Source organism: Argiope bruennichi, chromosome 5 (assembly GCF_947563725.1).
Source record: "Argiope bruennichi chromosome 5, qqArgBrue1.1, whole genome shotgun sequence".
Taxonomy (NCBI): domain Eukaryota; kingdom Metazoa; phylum Arthropoda; class Arachnida; order Araneae; family Araneidae; genus Argiope; species Argiope bruennichi.
In genome coordinates, this window is record NC_079155.1 from 43,332,375 (window position 1) to 43,355,575 (window position 23,201).

Consider the following 23,201-nt stretch of genomic DNA (forward strand, 5'->3'; position numbering starts at 1 on the left):
CTAAAGAAGCATTAAAAAAATTACAAACTTAATTATAAATTTTGATTATGAAAACAAACCTTGAATTTCCGGGTTTCTAATGACAGATCCAATTTGCTTCAGAGCTTGAGCACCTGCTTTCTGGACATTTATATGAGAATCAGACAAAACTTCAATTAATTTAGGTACAATGCTAGGTAAACAAGAAGATAGTTGCTTAGGAGCACAAAATGCCATAGCACCAAGTAAGTCAATAGAACCTAAAAAAATAATAATAATACATTATATTTGGTACAATAAAAGCTATTTGTTACATGCAAAATTAGCACATGTAGAATATTTGTATTACAGACATCTTTACACTCTTTGGAATTCATTTAGAGGACTCTTATTCATATTTTACCACATTATAATACATAACTTATTCAACAATAAAAATAGCATTTGTATATTATATTATATTATATATGATACTAACACTGATTATTAACTCTCAATTAAATAAACAATTATTTATATACAAAATGCATATCTAAATATACATACTATCAAGTATAATTTGTAAGAATTTTGTATTAATTCTGGGATAATTTTTGCAGTTCAAATACAGCAAAAGAACATGGGTTTTAGTACAGTTAAACGCTTATCACTGAAAAACTAAATAATCACAATATTAATTTAAACAGCATTTCTTACTTAATAAACTTGCTATAATCTGCCAAATTTAAATTAATTTAATAAGATAAAGCTTTCCCCATAATATTTTCTTTTAGAAAATGGTGCTAAAATTTTCATTGGAAATGTCCTTGATAAAATCATAAAATTACATTTCAAGCTTGCTAAGAATTTAAAACCTTTAAAATTATTCAAATATTAGTATTAGAACAAACAATTTTTTTATCCTGTAATAATTGAATCACTTTTTTTTTTTTACACTTAGAAAACAAAATGACTGTATTTATAATTATAATTTATGATAGTCAGGGTAGGAAATGACGGAATTATTATTGCTTATTATCAACCAATTACAGAGAAGTATAATTATAAATCATTTACAAATAATAATGATATTTTTCCTTTGTAATAAGTTTCATTCATTAGATAGATCATAACACATTCATTGTATTATCTAATATGGTAAAATATTTATTACATATCATTTATTTTAATGTGCACTGTGCACAGTTAGCAATTTTTATAACAAGAAATGAAAGAAATATAAGAAAATAGAAGTCTACAAGAAGACAAAGATACATATTTTTTTATTTGTTTGTCAAGTAAAATTAAGGACAATTATTATAAAGATTATAAAATCGTCAGCTTTAAAAAAAAATTTTAATGATTATTTTTAATCCTTTAAAAATAAGATAAAAAAATCAAATATTAGATAAATTAATTAATTCCACCATTTCTTAAATATGAGAAAATAAATTAATAATGAAACAGCCTTATTTACCTGTTTTTGTTCTCCAAGAATCTTCTTCAAGAGCATTAATTAATGATGGCAGGACAAGTTTAACACCATGTGCACTTAATCGACTCATAACAGCTTTGGCTGTATCATCAGTTGCCTGAAAAAAAAATTGTACATTTAATAATAATAGGTATCAATTAAAGCATATTACTTCTCTTTATGATTATTAAAAGTATTTGTCAGTTATTTTAAATTTCATTTTACCTCTCGAACATACTGGTTTCCATCACCAAAACAATTCAAAAGATGGGGCAGAAAATTCACTACATAAGGTTCAAAAAGTCGACCAAGCATGTTGCACAACATTTCAAAAGCAAATAAAGCACCTGAAAAAATATTTGAATGTCAACTATAAGCTATAATATAAAACAAAAATCACATTAATAAGAGAATCATTATGCTTTATTGTCAACTTTGATGAATATCTTCAGCTATTATTAACTAATTACTATCTTATTATTGATTTATTTTGCACATAATGCTAGATTCTATTAGGATATAAAAATGATGTGTAAAAGAGTGTGCTGCAAAAATATGAATCAAAAATTTTAAATGACTATTGATTTCATAAAAACATATGAAGCATGAACATAGACACCGTCATGTTAGATACAATAAAAGCAAAATAAGAAAGCACAATAGGAAAATTAAATCTTAAAGTTTTGATAGAATTTAATCTAAGTCAGCAATATATATGAATTGCTTATTAAAAAAAGATATTTAATGAAAGAAAAAGGGGAGGGGAAGAATCCAAAAGGGGAGGGGAAGAATCCAAAGGGGGAGGGGATAACCATACAGAAATGATAATTAAAAATAGAGAGAAATAAACCCAGAAAAGACTTTTCAGAAATTTTAATTTGTCTTAAACTTATTGAGCAAAAAGATATAAATTTAAACTAATTACTAAAAAAATTCTTCAAAAATATATTTCAGAAACAGCTATTATAATTTATTGAATATTTTATAAAATAAGAAATTTAATAACATAAACATTACCTTCTCTATGCTTGTAATTTTTCTTATTCTGAATGGCTGTAGTCAATGTATTCATGATATTAAGCTGCTTAAGAGACAAAATTCCAAGTCCTTTAACCAAGCCAGCTAAGCCATATGCTGCACCTTTACGTTCACCATAGATGTTAGATTCCAATAAAAGATCTAAAAGAGTATTAACCAAATTTGGAGCCTCATCTTTTATTGCAGGCACTAAAGGTGGTAAGCAATTGGCAACAGCTTCTTGAACCTGTAAGTTCAAAAAAATATTTTAATAAATTTCCAAAAAAAAAAGATTTTAATTTATGAATATTGAATAAAACTTCAGCTAATATAAATAAAAAATAATTATATTTTTTGAATAGTGAATAGAATTTTAAATACAGAAAAAAAAATGGGGAGAAAACAAGGTCAGTTAAGGTAACAGAAAACAAATTTTGTAGAAGTTTTTTTTTTTTTTTTTTTTTTTTTTTCATTCTTCTAATTTAATTTAGGATTTTCCTAATTTAGGATATGGAGAACAAGTCTGTGTTTTTTGTGAAAGCATAACCATCTTTTGTAGGCCACATTAAACAATGCCTTTTCTTCCAAAATAATTTAATTAATCAGCTTCATTTACATAAAGTTCCTAATTACTCTTATGTGCTTTTAATTACACCATATATTATAAGGTAATTGGGTACATGTTTTCCCTTCTAACCATAATAATGAATTGATTTGAAAAGATTATATATGAAATGACTATACACTATTGCAAACTACATCAGAAAGTATTTAATTACCTGTTTCAATTACCTCAAAATATTGTTTATTTTAGTGTCATTTTGTAAAAATGGCCTCTATTTCATGGAATAAATTTAAAATATCATAAATATTTAATACCTTCACATTTAGTGTAATTAATAATAACTGTCACTAATTTGGTCAAAAATTGAAACAACTGAATATTATGACAGATGAAGAAATGTCTAAACTTTGGAAATATAAATTAAAATTAGAAAAACTTATGGTTCAGTTGAGTAATAGAAGGCAAATATTCTAATGAAATATTAAGTTAATTATTCAACTCGTTAGGCCTTTGACATTTATACAACAACTTTAAGAGCTGATCCAAAAATGCAAATTTTTATTTAACCAAATTTATGTTGTTAAAATCTGCCATATCCAGTTTATCACCATATACATTCTTTGGATATGTCATCTCTCTTCTGAAATCATTAATAATATCAATCAAAATGCACTTAATGATGAAAACAGCCATGGATGATTTCATATAAGATACTTCCTCCAGCATCACTATCTATTTCTAGCTGAAAATAGTCACAATCCTCTTCTTCAGATTCCTCCATCATAGAATCATATTCCTTCTTTTACACTTAATGTTAAATGGTTTCGAATCGTTATTAACAACCACTTTCATATGCTTAGTAAATCAATGAAAATCATATGGTAGAGGTTTTTTTTTTTTTTTTTAAGAATTTGTACTATAATTTGACAAAAAAATAATATGCCTCGATTGTAGACCTAATATTATGAATATCTAAACAATAAATTATCAGAAATACTTTAAAAAAAGTTTTTTTTATAGTATTAATAGCTTGTTCTCAAACACCCAGTACTAAAAACAATCGGAAGTAATTGAGAACTTAGAGGAAAATTCAAAAACTAAAAATGAAGTTTCTTCTCTACTAATATAGCAATTTATCTTGCATATGGAGTAGAGAACAAATAATGAACTTTATGAAAATTTTTGTTTTATTTTTTTCTAAATACGACTGCAACAAAAGTAAGCAAAATGCCAGGAAATTTTTTTCTTCTTTTTCTAGAGAATCTGAAACATGGAACACACTCTTTATTTTGCTAAGTCCTGACCAATGCATACAGTGGTCACCATTCCCAATGATTCCTATCCCTAATTATTCTGCCTGAACCATATAAAAAAACATACAAAGCATTATTTTACAAAATCAAATGTAATCAATCTATTGTACAAAAGTGTTAACATTTTAAAATTTACATCCAAATTTGAATATAAATTATCTTATGAAAAATATATTTAAATAAAGAAAACAGTTTACAATACCAACTAAAAAGGATTTTTTATGATTTTCCCCTTTTCTTATCCTATCACAGATAAAAAGGTTACAGAGCAATATATATTTAAAGTTATTTTAAATAAAATTAATTTCAGGTAAAAATTTACAAAAAATATAATGCATCATAATATTTTACATTAAAAACACACAATTGCTTGCACATTTATTTTCTATCAAATTGGAACTTAAATTAATCGGATGTTTTTTATTTATTGAATTTAAAAAATTACCAAGTGCAAAAATTCAGGATATTGAGTAAATGCATTAAAATAGGATATTTGAAAAAACATACTTGCTGAGATGGTGTGGACAATGCTTCTACAAGTTTAATTATGATAGGTTTTACACGAGGATCTTCTTTGTCCAAATGTCTGGCCAGGGTACCCATAAGAATCACAACACTCTGTCGAACACAATCATAACTAGAATTATCAGGTGCTTGATCCATGAAGTTGTCAAAAACTGGCAGCAATTCAGATAAGACATCCTTAAAAAGAAACAATGTCAACATGAAACAACCAATTTAAAAAAAAAAAAAAGATATCAAGAAAAAAATTGTTACAGTTGGAAAAAATCAATACCTTTCCATGAAGATCAGTGATTGCAATTGCAGCATCAACCATATGTTTTCGAACAGTAGCATGCCTATCACCTAAGCCTTCAGACACAAAAAAGGACATAAGACTTGTCACTTGCTCTAAAGTAAGATAAGGTGCCATTTTGCCAAGAGCTAATGCAATCCCACTTCTTGCTTCCCACATATCAGGAGGAGATTCTGATATCACTCTTTGTAAGCTATCCAAAACTGGAGGTGGTAGCTGAAAAAAAAAATTCAATCTATAAGTTAATAAATAATTAAGCAATAAAAAAAACTATATAAAAAATTTTTAATAAAATTTACCCCTATCAATAACCCTTCTTTGCATGATGATGGAAATTTCCATCATAACATTTAGAGAACAAAAAGTTGTACTCAAAACATGTGTACTGTAAATTGGTTGTTTTCACGACTATTGCTTAAAAAGGAACGTAGTGCAAAAAAAAAAAAAAAAATCAAATGTCACAATCATTATAGAGAGTTTGAACATGTTATTTTGCTGTTTGTTGAGGTTGGAAGAAACGTGCGATTTCTTGAATATTTTTTTTTAATAACTAATCTGATTTTTTTTTTTTTTTTTTTTTTTTTTGCAATTAAAAGCAATAATGAGTGGGGAAATTTAGAAGAGGGACATTGAAGATTTTGTACTGAGCTTAACATGTAAATTTCCATAATGATGGATATTTCCATCATACTGTTTTTTAATTATTTTATATTATATATTTATACTAAGAATTTTTTTAACATTTTTCCTTTAATCTAGAGCATGAATTATATCACCTTGATTTATTTCACAAAAAAAAGAGAAAAAATCATGCAAAGAAAGGTTAACTATCCTCAGAGATAAATATCTGAATTTACAGATTTAAATACAAAAATTTACTATACACTGCCCTGCAAATCAGCCAGTTGATTTACCCATGCCTTTAGTCATAAAATTTGAAATTGTTTAAAACTGCTGTTAATGTTATACTTGATACTAATAATATGAAACCAAAGCTATTTGAAAAAATAACTTCCAACTTAAATTTGTGAAGTTAATCCTTTTGGGAAGGAAAACCACTATCTTAGAAGCATGCATGGAACGAAGGATATGAGAAAGGACCCACAAGATGAGGTTTTTACATCGCTAAGCTTAACTTTGAAAAAAAATCACACAAAAATAAAGTTTAAGTCCTAACGTAATTTTTGCTACCTTTTTAGATTATTAGTTCATTCATAATATGAGCACATTCTTCTTCTGACAAATAGCATTTTCTTGCTATAATAAGCTGAAATCAAGGCTTCATAACAAAAAGAGAAATGCACAAAATGTATCCAAAAGCTACCAAAATGAAACGAAGTTACACAAATGTAACAAGAAAAGAATTCTGAGGGAGACCAGAAACCCGATTGATTCTGTCAAGTGGAAAATTACACAATCCAGCTGTTTCTTTACATTACTTTTAACGCCTCCCTTACAAAAGCTGGTGAGTAAAATACGAAACTCAGGCTGAATATAAGTAAACTGAAGGTCAGGATACTAAAACTATATTTATTTCAAAAATAATGGACACAGGGACCCATCTAATGGTATCTGGTTCCAGTTTAAAATGCACATACGCATCGCCATCCCATGAGTTCAATTTCCAGAAAGGCAAATTTTGAGAAATGCCTGGCTGCGAGAAACATTTTTAGGTGTTGCATATATGACAGTGAAAGGGTTAAAAAACTGTTATTTTTGGAGAAAAAAACAGTGAATAAAATTGAAGATTCAAACAAAACACCTATTGTGTTAAAAGATGAAAAATCCATAAAAGGCAGAAAAACGAGGATCTGTAGAAGAATCACATCCTTGTTTTTAAATACTGATTTGAACTTTTTACAACTTTATTGACAAAAATTTGCAATCTATTTTAATTTCAAATAAACAATGGCCTAAAAATAACAGTATTAATTGAAATTAAAAAAATTTAATAATCACCATAACTCAAACTAATATCGCAGAATATTTAATAGATATTCATATACAATCAGAAAACATTTATAAATATATATTTATTGAAAAATTTATCTCCTTAAAAAGTTATTTAAATCCTTTTGATAATTTAAAGTTGAATTATACTTAGTTGCATTCGAAATGAGTTTGTTAAAAGATTTCAATATATAGTCTGAAATAAAGCTAAAGATTTGATATAAAAGTCTCTCAAAATGTAGTGTGGTATTCAGTTTTATATCAATAGTCTATATGTTTTATAGATATGATATAATAGCAATGGAAATACTTACATATAATTTTTCATGATAAATTTCAAGAAGCTGATCAATAATTGCAGAAGTTTTATCAGGGAATTCATTCAACAATGCAGCCAAAGCATCTGCTGCTGCTTGTCTCACTAGCTCTTCTTTATTTACAACATCATCCAAAACATAAGTACATAGATCGGAACTTTTTGAAAATCCTATATCTTTCCACAGCCTACAAAATTTAATACATAATTGGAATTTATTTTTTAATTACAAAAATAATCCCTGCAGCATCTTTAGAACCTTTTAAAAACGACAAAATTTCATAATAACAAAGTAAAATATCTTATCTGACAATATTTTATATATAAACAGCAAGAAAATTTCGATTAATATTTTTTATCTCATTTGAATAATATGCTGATGACACTGATTAAAGTTTCGTTTTAAATTTAGAAAATATAAAAAATTGTACTTAAATAATAAAATAAAACCTACACAACTTATATTTGATGCTTAGTTTTTAGTATTCTAAAGATTAGCCAAAATCCTAGATACAATAAGCCAATCCACATCTATATCTCAAGCTAATGCTTATATTTTATTATTTATGTTTTCAGAAAAACATGAAATGCTGGCATTCTGTAGCATTCAAGGCATTGTAATGCCAGACGTATTTAGGCTAAGTCTGAAATATGGAAATTATTACATACTTTCCCGAGGCATTGTATATATTACCTAGGCATTTTATAGAATGACAAATGATATTTAGGCAAAATATGAAAAAAGGTTTTGATATGGCTAGTATATAAATGACAAACATTCCTCAATAAAACAAATGTTATTGAGAAAATGAGAGTTTCATGAATTTAATTCTTCTTTCTTTTAAAGTTCTTTCGACATTCCATCACGTCCTCTGTATCCAATGCCAAATGAGCTCCATGAAGTATGTGAAATAATTGAGTCAGTGATATAGTACTATATAGTGCTGGTGCCTTCTTTAACAGGATAGATGAGTATACTTTTGTTTTCCCACAATCAACACATCATAGCAATTCAGCAACCCTTCGCTTATAGTCCCATCTTAGTAATCATATTGGCTTTTAGCACATCATTTATTAACTTCTGGTAAGTAATTTCTGTTAAGAAAAAACTGCTTTTTTTCAGCATTAAATCAAATTTTGGAGAGTTCATCATCAAATCATTGTTTTGTTTCATGTTTATAGACATGATTCCTTCTCCTATACTACAATTTGCTCCTCCATTTTCATACTATATAGTAAAAAACTAATTTTTTTAAAACAAATTTAAGTAAAATTATGCATTTTGACACTCGTGAACAAACTACAAAATGCAACTGACAAATTCTGAGCCTGAAGTACACGTTAAAATTCACATTCCTTGCCACAAGATATTCAAAATGAATCAGATGTATTTCATACTTTGCCGGTTTCTCTTTTGGCCTAGGAAATGTGTAAAATATGAATCATTCCATACATTGCCAGCTAGTTTAATGCATTTCATACAAGTCTAGGCATTCTATAGAATGCTGGATTTTATACTTTGCAAGGAGCATTTACATTAAATTATAGGTATTAATAATTTTATACTATTTTGTTAGAAGTCTTAAAATTAAACATGTTGTTAATACAATAAAAATAATGGTATCACAAAACTGACTATAATTTAATAGAATAAAAAATAAAAAACTGCATTTTTAATAAAATTTTGAAACTAACTTGATTCCAGAATTTTATCAATTTAAAATATTAATTTATCTTATAATATAGATAAAAGAATACCTTTCTGCAATCTCTCTATTTTCTTCAACTGGATCAAAGCATGCAACAAATATTCGACGAACTACTTGCATCCCATTTTCATAGTCAGTGTCAGGTTGTGGAAGAACCAATTCCAATGATTTTAAACCCTGGGGGGGAAAAAACATAAGCTGTTAATTTGAAAACCTTCATGATATGAAATAATTTTTAATTCAAACTGAAATAAGAAGTGAATAGATCTGTTTATAAATGTTCATGGCTGAATTTTATAATAGGACTAGCTAGTACCCGGCGCATTGTTGCCACAGAAAATATTTTGGGAAATATCATTTGAAATTTAAAATAGCTATCTTTTTCAACGAGGAATTATAAAAATAATGATATTTATTTTCTTATCGAGACTGAATAGATTCATTGAAAATTAATGATATGTACAAGAGAAATATAAATAATACTTATTCTATTTTTTGGACTTTATTACTTAAATGCTTTAGGGTAGACAATATTCTTTTTCTTTCTGTCTTCAGCAAAAATAAATAAATTTCTTGGCTGTCCGATTAATGAGCATCAAACATACAACAGGCCAAGTGAAAAACATGGATTTCCTAGGTTCAATCTGCATGCTTAAAGTGACTGACCTTGCACCTTGTTGATGGTCATCGAATGGGGGGGACTGCAGTTGTTTGAAATCAAAAGGCATGATGATGGGAATGCTTGGAATGAGCACATCTTCTCCATTCGACTTTCCAGTAAGAATAGTTGCCTCGATTCTTGCCGCATGTAGGTTTTCTGATTCTGATGGCCATGATCAGGTAGCAAATAAACACTGGTTTTCAATTCTTGCCGCATGTTGATCTTAAGATTCTGAAGCATCTCAATTTTCAATTCATGAATGATATGCTTCATTGCCTGCTTGCCATTCTTGTTTGTTTAAGAAGCTCAACTTTACTTATTTCTACACGCTGTGCTGGTAGATATACTGAGTGACGAAGCATATTTTTTTACAAAGCAATCAACATGATATACACTTGCCCTGCTGAAATATAATTTGCTGATTCGGTGAATAAATAAAAAATTACTGTTTGCACTAGAAAATTTCTATTATATATAACTTAAAATGATCGGTATTGATAATAATAATTCTATTTTGTATGTGTGAGATAAATTCTGAATTATATGCGCAGTTCGTCGCAGCCAAAATATTGTGCACACTGAAGAGCAATATCTTGTGTAGATGACTATTCAGTAACAAAAAGAAAAAAGATTAGCACTTGCACTAAATATTTTTGATTTCATTTCACTCATATTGATTGCCATCAATGACAATTTTATTTTGTTTGATATATGTGCAATTAACTCAAAATAACAAGTGCTGTTTGCTGTTTGCCATTTGAAAATGGTCAATTTTAAAATAATGTTCAATCATAGAAATGTGTGAAATGATACGCTTATATATTTTATCGTGTTCAAAATAAATGTATACAATTGTATTATGCCTACAACCTTCATGTAAGTGCAAGCAATAAATTAGCTAAGTTTTATCGAAATCGGATAAACAGTACAGAATCGCATAAAATATGAACAAAAAAAAAATTAATTTTTGTATATTAGATTTGTTTTGAAATCCAAATATAAAATTCCTTCAGAAATATTATTTTAAGCAGACATGCATAATGCATGCAGACATGTTTGGTAAAAAAAGAATAGTAGACAGAATTTGTTCTTCTTATAAATGAAATAATATATAAAGCAATATTATATTAATGTAAAACACTCACCAACAAAGAACCCAGTCGAGCCTTTTCTTCTTTCAGTAATAACGCAGATAGCAAAACATTAATTTCAGGCATTTCTGCAACAGTGCAATTATCATCTCCAGAAGCTGCTTCGCAAGTTTTAATTAGAGTATCCATAGCTAATTTCTGAAAACAAAATTATTAACTTCATTTATAAGTAAAAAATAAAACAGAAGATTGGTTCATTTCAAGACAAAATTTATGTTAAAAAATATTACTAGACAAACAAAAATGCTTTAAATAAAACAATGTAAATGTAAGTCCATTGTCTCCAATTATTAATCAGTTTATTTAATCATTCTAAAGAGATTTCAAAACTTATGTGAAAATAAAATTCGGTTCTTTCAATGAAATTGCTGACCAGTAAGAATTAAATAAAAAGTGTTTGTTTTTTTAAGTTATTTTGAGTGTGTGTATGAACTAATGTGTATGTGGTAACTAATATAATACTTTTTTAAAGAAGTAGGAATGAATCAAAATGAAAGGGAAAAAATTATAATGATATAAAGTAAAAAGTAAGCAAGCAAAATTAAATAAAAATGAAAAACAATAGAAATAATAATGTGAATCATGGGAAAACAATTTTTTATTACATCAATAAGTATTATATTGAAGGGCAAAAACCTATTTTGAAAATGTGAGAAAAAAACTGCACAAAAAATGAATGTTTTTCTTTGTTAGATTTTTCTTAGCACTTCTCAACAGATAAAAATTTTTCCTACAATGTATTTAGTAACAAACAACATCAAAATTTAATTAAATTAACATCATTTTTTTTTCTTTTTATATTTTTGAATAACAATGATTAGTCGGTAAAACCGAGATTAGCCTCATAAAGCTTATATTCATATTTACATAAAACCTCATTTAAGAATTTTTTTCAAGAACGCAGAAGTGATTTTATACATTAATAAAAAATAAAAAAAGAGTGGGGCAAAGTAAAGGCAACAGAAATACATTCTTCTTAAAAGATTCTACATGCAACTTGAAATTCTACAAATCAGCAAAAAATATTAATTTTTGTATGCTTTATTCAAATGGAAAAGGATAAATTCTAATGAAAATAACATTAATAAGACAGAAGGAAATATAACATGAATATGATTCAGAAATACCTGATATTGACCAGTAGTTTGGCAAATGACTTTGATAAGGACATCAAACATTTCTAAAGTTGGAACACATTCTTGGTAAATCTAAAACAAAAAGTAACTTTTTTTACTATGGAAAATCTTAAAAGTATATCTAGGTAATTATATAATAAATAACTAAATTTAAAAAATGCACCATATAATATATAGGAAAGTATTACAATTTTACACATGAGAGATCAGTTTAGATTTCTTATAACACAAGCCATTTTCAAACTTTTTCATCTCAAGAAAATCATGCAATTTTCTTACATAACATAATTCCAGAATTTATTGGCCAGATAAACACAAAAAAACAAGAAAAATTAAGTCATAAACTTGAAAGTTATAATAATTCAAACTAAATTAAATTCATCCTTCTATGAAATATAAAAACGATTATTTACTCTATCAGGGGTGTTTGTGGGACCCCAAAAAATCCCCTGAAACTTTTACGGACTTACTACCGACATTTTGGAGTTTCAAGAAGGGGGGGGGGGAATGAAAAATTACGATTATGAAGTATTGAATGACCTAATTATAAAAGTTCAATGAATTACTTTTTTTGCAAAATTAATAACCATTAATTTTGCAAAATTAAGACCTTTGAACCCAGGTCACGTGATCGCACATCTGGTCGAACGAAGTCTCTCCCTTTTTTTTCTGCCGCGCCTACTTGCCGAAAAGAATCCAGAAGAGAATGTCCGAGAACCGGGGGAATGAGTCATAACTCGCAATAAGGAAAGAACAAAAAAAGAAGTTTTTTCCCCCTTTTCACGCATTATCACTGCCTTTGGAGAAAGAAAGGAAAAGTTTTCACCACACACACTGACTTTGTGTTTTCTGCTTTCAAAGCAAACAAAATTACCCAGATCAAAATAAATAATTCATTATCATTCCTACTTCCTTTTGAACGACGATCCCCGGAATTTCCGGGTATCGAAGTTCAAAATCCCCGGAATTCCGGGGTTTCCCCGGAGCACAAACACCCCTGCTCTATGTACATGCTGAATTTTAAAGAAAATAAAAAAAGTCAGCAGAATATGACAACAGAATTATAAAAATTCAAATAAAAAATGCTCACATTTAAGAAATGATTTAATTAAGAAGTTAAATTTTTCTCTAGGCAAAAATTTTTCTGAAAATCATTCTAACTTCACATTTGAAAAAAGTTTTGTAAACTAATTTTAACTGTAATAACTATTGTAAACTTTTTTTAACTAATTTAAATTCAACCTTTTCATTAATAATTAATTAATGTGTTGTTATCAGTTTTCCAATTCAGAAGATCCAACAATTATTTTTGAATAAAAATAGGGACAAATATTTTTCATATTTGCAATTTCAATCAATTCATATTCTTGATGCAAAAAAAGTTTCAGATGTTTTAAATTAAATGTAATTTCAGTAAGTTTCAACCATTTTTTTAAAAAACATTTCATACGTTGAGCAATTAAAGACATTGAACAATATAAATTTTAATTAAATAACAATGATTAAATCATAATTACCCTATCAATCGAATGATCTACTTCTCGTATATCTGAATGCTCAGATATGATACATAAAATTTGCTCAAGCAAGGGCATGTTTGATGAACGAGTCAAGAGAAGACTCTTCATGAGTGGAAAACAATAAGAAAAACCAGGTGCACTCAGATGATTTTTAGCCGTTTGAGAAAATAGATGTTCATCATATCCGCCAGAAGCTTGTTGGCAAGTGTTTAAATATAAGAACTTAATTATTTTGACAACAATTTCATCGAGATCAATTTCAGTCCAAGCAGGCTCAAGGTCACAGGCTGTGGTTAAAAGACGTAAGGTTGCATAAGCTATGGGTTTACCTAAAAAAAGTGACAACTTATGTTATTATATATATATATATATATATATATATATATATATATATTGCTGATTGAAATTTGAATTTATGAATTTATCTATTTAATACAAAATGAACAAAAATCAGTTTATAATAAATAAGGCGAGAGTCTAGACAACTTTTTTAAGTTACAACATTTACAATTCTATAAAGAAAAAGCTCATACTTTTGGAATAATCTTAGCATTGGAAGAAACTTCCTCCAATTTATTCAAAATAATTTATCATAAATTTATTCAAATAAGGTTGTTCTGATTTTTTTTAACAATTTTACTTTTTATCCAAAATTAAAGCTATTCAGTAACTAATTTATGTAAGGTTCCACATAACCAAAACATATCATATTAAAGGAATACAACTAATAATTTCAACATTAGAAGGCACATTTCTTTTTAGAATATATAAGCTCTTATCAATGAAATAATTTAAATAAAAAGTATCTCATCTTAATATTTTTTTAAATAACTGTAAAAAATTCTATACATTAAATTTCTAATCTAATGTTTTGCTATTACACTTTAAAAAATGAAATAGCAAAACAAAAATTTAAAAGAAAGTTTTTAAAATTTAAAAATAATTCAATTACATTTTAAAATACAATTCAAACCTAAGAAGCAGATTGCTTAAGTATTTAAACACGCTAAGCACAAGGGAAACACAAACTTACAAAATAATTTGAAATCTTGAAGAAAGAAGACTTTTTAAATTTTAAAAATAATTTGTTAGTAACTTCTAAAGAAGTTAAAATTTACATAATCGGATTTAAATATTCTTACCCCATGCAATTAGAATTCCTGCAGACACAACACATGACAGATTCACATACAAGCGAGTGGCCTTAAAAGCACAGAGAGGTGATGAAAATAAAGAAATCAATAATGTTGTTAAATCTCTCATATAGAGACCTAGAGCTCCAGCATTGGCATCTAACACAGCTTCTAACTTTTTCAAAGCTGATTGAAAATGAACATCAAGCTATAAGGATGGAGAGAAAAAAAAAACATTTTAAATGAATAATTGAAGAATTAATTTATTATTAAAAATATACAAGTTGTTTATAATTTTTTTAATTATTTTTGTTATTATTCTTATTGAATTTAAAAATTTCATAACTACAAGCAAAGAATATTTAAAGCATACACATTTCTTATAGAATTAATATCATGCAAACAAGTATTTTATAAAGTTGATAAACATGAAAATTTCTACTGTAGATATTGAGAATTCATAACATTATACATTTCAAAATAAATTAAAAACAACTTTGAGTTTTGAAATATGTTTGTTAATATGTATTCTATAGCTGCTAAAATCGAATTTCTATCAACTAAATAAATTTTTAACACAACATGCCTTACCACCCAAAAATAACTTAAATATTAAGAGTTCTCTTACAGTATTTATACACCAAATTTAAATACAGAATCTACAGGTCGCTAAATCAGATACTTTCAAAATCGAATTGTAATTGTATTGTTATTTAAAGTGCTCAGGTGGTATCTCTGAAAGGATAGAGGAAAACATGTCTGGCAAATGTCAAGCAAATTTGGAGAAATAGAATCAAAGTAATGCATTTGAATATTCTTAGTCTGTCATAGACAGAATTATAATTTCCACATGGGATAAAATTTTTGGTACTTATTAATTGCATGAAAGAAATTAATTACCAAAAGAAAATTGCCAAAACTCTTACAATAATAGGTTTTTTCTTTACTAAAATTTGACTGTTAGGAAAGCCAAGCAATTACTACTAAAAATTGCAAAGGACATGTAGATAATACATATGTACCCAATTTGAATATGCTATGCCCTACATAAATAAATATGCAAAATAAAATATTTAAGCACATCTTTATGAGTGTTCCTCATAAAGATGTTTATTTTATGTAAGAAAATTGTTCCAAAATAAAGAAATTTGTCAATATAAATTATTGAGAGATACAGACTCAATCATAAAATGTAAGTAAAATAAATTTTGTTTCTAAAACTAAAATAAATATTTAAAAAAGCTTAACCAAAATTACCTGTTTTATTTTATTCCTAACAACAGATTCTTTTTCTAATTGGGCATTCTTAGCCTCTAACTGTTTCTTTGTTAGCTCTGGTTCTTTCATTTCACCTTTTGCTCGCTTTTTTGCTTCTATTTCCTATGATAGAAAGCCATATTAAAATTACAAAGACAAATAGTACTTCCTACATATTAATATAAAAAATGTCCTTAATAATCATACAAAAAAAGTAAAATAAAACAGCCATTACTTTTTTCAGTTCTAGTTCTTCTAACTGTTCCTTATATGAGTACAATTTACTTTCTCTCTTAATATTTTTGGTGAGCTTGGTGTCTTCTTTCAAGCTTTAATAAATAAAATTTCATAATGAATAACCGGGTAAATAAAAGCTTCACAAAAAAAGAAATCATATATGGATGAATTAAAATTATCTAGGAAAAATATAATACATCATTTTATAATTTCACAAAATATATGCAATCCTTTTACAAGCAAAACAAGTATTACTCATCAATCTAAAATTGAATAAAACAGCCATTTTTAAAATAAAAAAAATTAATGATAATTCAAATAACAAAGGAAAATTCTCGATGTTATGAATCTATTTTGCAATATTCAAATTCTTCTATAAAAAAAGACTAATTAATAAAAAAGTTGGAAATTTGATTTCAAAATAAATTAAGGGGCTGAAAATTTTAATTTTTAAATGAATAGCGAATTGAATGCTGGGCCATTGGCATAAATCACAATCACAAAATATGAAAAATTCATTTTTACATATTTTGAGCACACAGGAAAAGTTTAAAATTTTGAATAAAATACAATAATTTTGAGAACGAATAATCAATTACTTTAAGAAGAATGTTGGAAATTGTTTGCAATATGAACTGAATATGTGGTGAATTATTATTACACTAAATTTTTTATAAATATGGAATAAATATGCATATCAGCATTAAGCTAAATCATTAAGCACATAATTTAAGAAATTACTCACAATTTCAAAAATATTATTATAATATTTCATTATAATATTAATGAAATCTTTTCTTATTTAGTCAATACACATGTTATCTTACAAACATGTGATAGTTAAAAAAATTTCTGGCTAAGTTTTCTTTAACACTTATGTTAATTAGAAGATTTTTAGTACTAAAAATAAAGGAAGGCAAGAATGGATAGCCTCACAGATGATCAAAATAGAAAAGCAAATCTGATGGAATGGCACACACTTTTCTGTTTCTTAGTTAAATTTTTTTTCAAACAATTTTCTAATTTAATTCCTCTTTTTGAAGAATCGACATCAAAATAATAAGCTCAAACTAGGCAATTTAAAAACAAAAATTAGTAAGAGGAATAAATGATCTTCAAAAACATATTTATCTCTTGAGATGAGTTGTTGGCAGACAAATCTTTGAGATTCTGTCCTATATTGGGCAATAATTTATATTTTCAACAATTTTGCATTTTAAAATTTCTTCAATCAATTTGAAATAATTTAATATGTAACTACTACAAATTAATTATTTACTAGATCTCTCACTTGAAAAAGAAAAAAAAAATGTATTACAGAAATTTCTATTAAACAATTAATACCTAATGAGTTCAAATTTAAGAGAATTTCTTTTATTTCTTAATGCTTCCCATATTCATTTACTCATATAGATTTGAAATTTTTAAAGGAAAATAAAATTAATGCTAAAAAGTTAATTATCCTTCAACAATATTTAAAGCACACTTCTAGAAGAGAGAATTTCATTCATTACTTTTCAATGACACTTTTATCATAAAGCTGGCCCTCTGGAGTTATGAAAATATTATATTCCTCTTTTGTAACTTGCACAAATGAAGGATCTTGCAAGACAGTAACCGCATGTGACACAACAGTTGGAACGATTTCTTTTGGCTGCAACCTAACCAATGTCTTCAATGCATTTAGTCGTGCCTGAAATTAACATGAATATTCAAAAAATTATAATATAATATTTCATTAATCATTATTGAAATTTAACTCATAAATCTGAAATTGAAAAAAGAAAGTTTGAAAATTTTTTGACATATTGAATGCTAGATAATTATTTTTAAAAATTAGTCAATAAAGAAAATATATTAATCTAATTTCCTCTATAATGTAATGAATTCAATTGTTTTAATAGATGCTTTTAATATCTCTTATTGCTCTTTATCTTAAAATATAAAATTCACTGAGTTAAATTTTAGAAAATAACTCATAACATCTAAAAAACAAATGTTATTTTACATTGAGAGCAGAAATTAAATTTATTTTTCAAACATCAAATTGATCATCAAACTGGAAGATTGCTTTGAGTTGAAGATTGATCACAATAAGCCCAATTTTAGTAAACTAAACCAGTTCTGAATACCATGAATATTTATACATAATCCTCGAACAGCAATTTCCATTATACAAAATATATTTATTAAAATATGTCTAAAAAGTAAAATCATATAGTCTTGTCTGTTATAAAGAAAGGGCATTTTATATGAATAATAAAAAGTCTGTCTAAAGATATTCAAAAAGTATATATTTTTCACTACATCCAATAATATATCTCTATAATGCAAAAAATTATCAAAAAGTTTGTCTAAAAAGTATTAAAAGGTCAGACCCTGATTTAACTAAGTAACAAAAAAATATAAATAACTATAACAATATATTGTTGTCAATTATTTTTATAAATAATTACATACTTGATCAAGAACTTCAGAAGCATCACTGTCATCAATAACTAATGCAGTTATTGTATCCTTTGTTTCTTTTACAAAATCTGCAGGTTTGAGTTGTAATTTGGTAACAATTTTCTGCCATAACACAGGATTAGATTTATCTAAAGGAAAATAAAAACAATTTTACAGAAAATACTTTTTATAGCTCTAAAAATAAATTTCTAAAAATTTCTATTTTTGAAATCTTAAATTATATTTCATTAATGTAAATATTATAGAATTTAACAAATTTTAAAAATGAGCTTTCTTAAATTTGTACCAAGATGGCATCACTATAACCGAATTAAAATTTAAGCAAAAGATAAATCGATAATTAATATTTAAAAATATTAAAGTAATATATTAAGATCAATCATGTATAAAGGTACAAAATTTTGAAATTTAAGCACAATGGAAAGCAAATGTAAAATTGACTATAAAATACCCTCTTTACAAACCAAATTAAGTTTAATAAAATTGAATTTAAAAAAAGATGAGAGCAAATTTCAAAATATTTATTCTAGATCTCAACACTGAAATTCAAAATAAAATAAAGACTGATTTTTTTCTCTTACATATAATATCAACGTGACAAGGTATTAAAGCTTCTAAGCATATTTGATTAATATCTTCTTTCTCAAGATTGGAACCACTGCACAAACCAAACAAACAGCTCTGAAGAACTTGAGTATTAATTTCATTATCTGGTTCTTCTTCATTTTCATCTGGTTTGGCTTGTTTCTAAAACAAAAATAAAAACAAAATCTTAGAAACTTTACAAACTAATAATTTGTTGAATGAAAATAAGGAAAATAAAGCAAACAATTTCCAAAAAGGAAATAAAAGAAAGATGTGAAAGAGAAAAAAATTAAAAATTCACAAAAACCAATTTTATTTTAAAGAAGACTATTTATATTAAAAGATATTTTATACAACACATTTCAATATAATTCATTTATTTGTCCCTTTCCATTGTAAGAATCTAGATTATATTTATTAATTCGAAATTAATTTATAAATTCAAGCATTAAAAAAACAAATTTGTTATGATAAACAATTGAAACTTATGTTTATGTGTTAATTTGAAAGTTTATTTGTTATATTTTAAATGTTTTTAATAAAAGTTGCAATCAAAATCAGTTCTACTAATTTAAAGAAGCTGGCAAATACTAGCTGTCACTGTTTTTTCAGCTTCAAGATTTATACTTTAAAAAAGCTCGATTTTATTTATCAATATTTTACTATAAATTTTAAAATATAAGTTTTAAAATTTACAATAAAAAGGAATCAAACAATGTTTATATTAGAAAATGGTTCATTATAAACATATTAAGTTATAATAATAAAATTAAGTGAGAATCAGAATAGAAGGAGTAATATTACATTGTTAACATAAGTTAAAACATAAATCATGTATTAAAGCAACTGAGAGCTATTTATTGTCTGAGTACTGTCTAAGTATTGTTTGAATATTTATAAATTTTATTTGACACCCAAACTTACAAAGAGCACATAAAAAGGAACAGCAGTCCTAGAAAAATATATCAGCATTTATTGTAAAGAGCTTAAAAATTATTATTAATCAGTCAACTATATTTAACTATACAATAAGCCAAATGAAATTTCAATCAATTCGAAATAAAAAAATAAAATCATTTTCTATAAGATAGAATTAACAAAAATTCTAACTAGTGGATGTTTATTAATTATGTTGCCTATTTTAAGGGAAAAAAATGCTCCTTATGTATTTATGTTTGTTTTAAAACTTTTTAATACCAATGTAAATTTTTACATTTTAATTTTATAAAATTTACAATAGAAATATGTCTAGCCTGATTTTATTAGGTATCCCATGAGAATTTTTTTAACAAAATTCTACAGTTAACTAGTTAATTTTATATAAACAAGCTCTAATGGAAACCTTAACAAAATTTTTATAAAAAAAGATCAAATACCTTCACTTTAAGGGTTTCAACAAAAGAAGGAAATTCTTTAAGAAGAGAGCATGCTAAAGTGGTTCCACCTATAGCTGATAACATTTTTTTTAGGTGAGCAGAAGCCTGCATACGAACTTTAAACACAGGACTTGTTAAAATAAATAGGACAGCTTTCTTCAAAGAACTACAAAAACATTATGGAACAGTCAATACAAAAAAAGCACTAAATTTGAATGAGTTTACAGTTTCTATAATAAAATAAAATTATAGAACTTTATAATACTTACTTAGTTCCATCAGTTAAATTATGGCCATGATCATTAATCAATTTTTCAATGACGTACATCACAGTTAAAAGAGCTATAAAAATGAAGGAATAATGAGAAAATGTAATTTATATTAAATAAAAATATATCAGAAAATTTTAATATGAGTTATTTTTCAAAGTAGCATACCTTCATCAGAACAAGATGATAGAAATTTTTCTGTCAAGAATGGCAACTTATTGATATCAACATTCATAATATTTTTCAACTTTGTTTCTGAAACATAAGATACAAAATGTTACATAAAAGAAATAAGAGTTAAAATAAAACTGAATCTAAACAAATAAACCAATAATAATTCAAATAAAATAAATTCAAAGTCAAATGAAATCACTTACAAAAATAGTGCAAACACCTAATTTTGATCAATGCATTTTAAAAATACACTTAATAACCGTCTAAAAGGAGAAGTAAATTCCAATTCTTTACTACAAGTTAGTGTATAATTACATGAAAAAAATGTGCAAACTATATACCATAAAAAAGTAAAAAGTTTACCTGATTCTGAATCAAAACTGTAAAGTTTCAAAAATAAGGAAAACACAGACAGGCCTTCAATAACAGCATTTGTTTGTGTAGGTTGAGATAATGCTTTATTATAAGTCTTTTCCAACAATGGTATTAAATCCATAGCTTGATGTAAAGTATTACCTAAAAAAAGAAGTTTTTGAAAATTTTGCATTAATTGAACATGAAATAAATTACAATGAAATTTAATATTTAAAAAAGTTGCAAGAGCTCAATTTTTTTAACAAAGCAAAATATAAAATATAAAAACTAACACATAAAAATATTATTTCCTCCGATAAAATATAATGAAAAAATTATGCAATAGACTACCATGAAATATTAAAAAGCCTTTGCAAGGTGCCCTTAATAAAGGAAAAGCTTGCAAACAAAATTCAAACTTTTCAAGGACCTTTTTAAGAAAATTTAAGGACTATAAAGTTACAAATTTCAAACATAAAAATGCAAATGATAAAACTTATAAACCAAACATTTTCGTATTCAAATGCAGTTATTTCCATGTTAAAAACTTTTGGATGCTTAAGTAAAGAACTTTAAAGACACTTGCTATGCTCATCTTACAATTAATAAGTCAATACTTGCAGGTCAACATGAGTTTTGAGTTCCCAATGAGATCAACATGAGTTTCCAATGTAAATACTCTAACTGTTAGCCATTGGACAGCTACTGCTAGAATATTATTGGGTGCTCTCTTTACACATATTCATACTCACCAGGCAAAAACGAATCATAAACTGAGTTTTTCCTTGTCCCCAACCCCACCCCAAAAAATTTACTTATTTTCATTTGTATGTACATTTTGCTTATTTTTTCAAGGCCTCAGTGAAGAATCAAGTACTTTTTTTCTGAGAACCTAAATAGAGCAAAATAAAATTCACAGAACTTTCAAGGATCAAAGAAATTCTATTGCAGTAGCCCTTTTTCCACAATGATTTCACAAATAAACTTCAAAATCCATTCAACTTTAATTGAAACATGTATATAATCTGTGTTATGTTTATGAATATAATAGAAATTGCTCATATATTTCAGATAAAATCGTATGGATTTTTTTTCATATTTAAAAAGCATATTTAAAAGCGTTTATTTATATACTCGTTCGAAATATATTATTAAATTCTTATAAATCTCAGCATTTTAAAAACTATCACAAATTACAATGTATAAGATGAAATTCAATAAGACAAAAATCCTGAGTTAAAAATTCAGTGATGCTAAACTAAGATATCTTAACAATGTTAAGAAAATCAAACACTCGGAAATCAAAATAATATATAAATTTTATTAGGAATCAAGCTATTTTTCATATGCAATTATTCTTTATTTCATTCATTTCTATATCTTAAAATAAGGGGGAAATGATATGCATATAGAATCACAAATTATACTTATTTCTTCATAATTTTCACTACAGCATAGATTTTAATGTCATACAGTCATCATTTTTTTTATTTATTCTTTAAGTTTTACATTTTCAGTTAACTGAACTAGATACGTGTATTTACTATGTATCTGAAAATTTAAATGCCGGCAATTCCAAATATTTTAAACTTAGATCATTTTTTACATTCTATCACATATATAGAAGCCATACAAAATTATATGAATTGCTTTCTATACTCATTAAGTAATATAATTTACTAAAATAGTTTTGTGTAACTTTTTGTTAAATTTCTAATTACTAAAATGATATTTGCTAAAATAAAAAATAAAAAAATAAT

General features: G+C 26.0%; 1 protein-coding gene across 1 annotated transcript in view; it reads right to left on the reverse strand.

The window, feature by feature from the left end:
- LOC129968484 (eIF-2-alpha kinase activator GCN1-like) overlaps window positions 1-23,201 on the reverse strand; it is a 58,039-nt gene that overhangs the window by 25,056 nt on the left and 9,782 nt on the right. The window contains exons 14-34 of the mRNA XM_056082412.1: window positions 21,451-21,603; window positions 21,082-21,168; window positions 20,914-20,986; window positions 20,645-20,810; window positions 19,265-19,430; window positions 18,675-18,811; window positions 17,729-17,907; window positions 16,213-16,306; window positions 15,978-16,100; window positions 14,730-14,928; window positions 13,585-13,916; window positions 12,059-12,139; window positions 10,926-11,069; window positions 9,169-9,296; window positions 7,409-7,598; window positions 5,124-5,360; window positions 4,835-5,029; window positions 2,450-2,696; window positions 1,658-1,779; window positions 1,436-1,550; window positions 60-239 (exon numbers count right to left, since the gene is read on the reverse strand). Of these exons, the coding sequence (XP_055938387.1) occupies window positions 60-239; window positions 1,436-1,550; window positions 1,658-1,779; window positions 2,450-2,696; window positions 4,835-5,029; window positions 5,124-5,360; window positions 7,409-7,598; window positions 9,169-9,296; window positions 10,926-11,069; window positions 12,059-12,139; window positions 13,585-13,916; window positions 14,730-14,928; window positions 15,978-16,100; window positions 16,213-16,306; window positions 17,729-17,907; window positions 18,675-18,811; window positions 19,265-19,430; window positions 20,645-20,810; window positions 20,914-20,986; window positions 21,082-21,168; window positions 21,451-21,603 (3,348 nt within the window). The remainder of the gene's footprint in view (window positions 1-59; window positions 240-1,435; window positions 1,551-1,657; window positions 1,780-2,449; window positions 2,697-4,834; window positions 5,030-5,123; window positions 5,361-7,408; window positions 7,599-9,168; window positions 9,297-10,925; window positions 11,070-12,058; window positions 12,140-13,584; window positions 13,917-14,729; window positions 14,929-15,977; window positions 16,101-16,212; window positions 16,307-17,728; window positions 17,908-18,674; window positions 18,812-19,264; window positions 19,431-20,644; window positions 20,811-20,913; window positions 20,987-21,081; window positions 21,169-21,450; window positions 21,604-23,201) is intronic.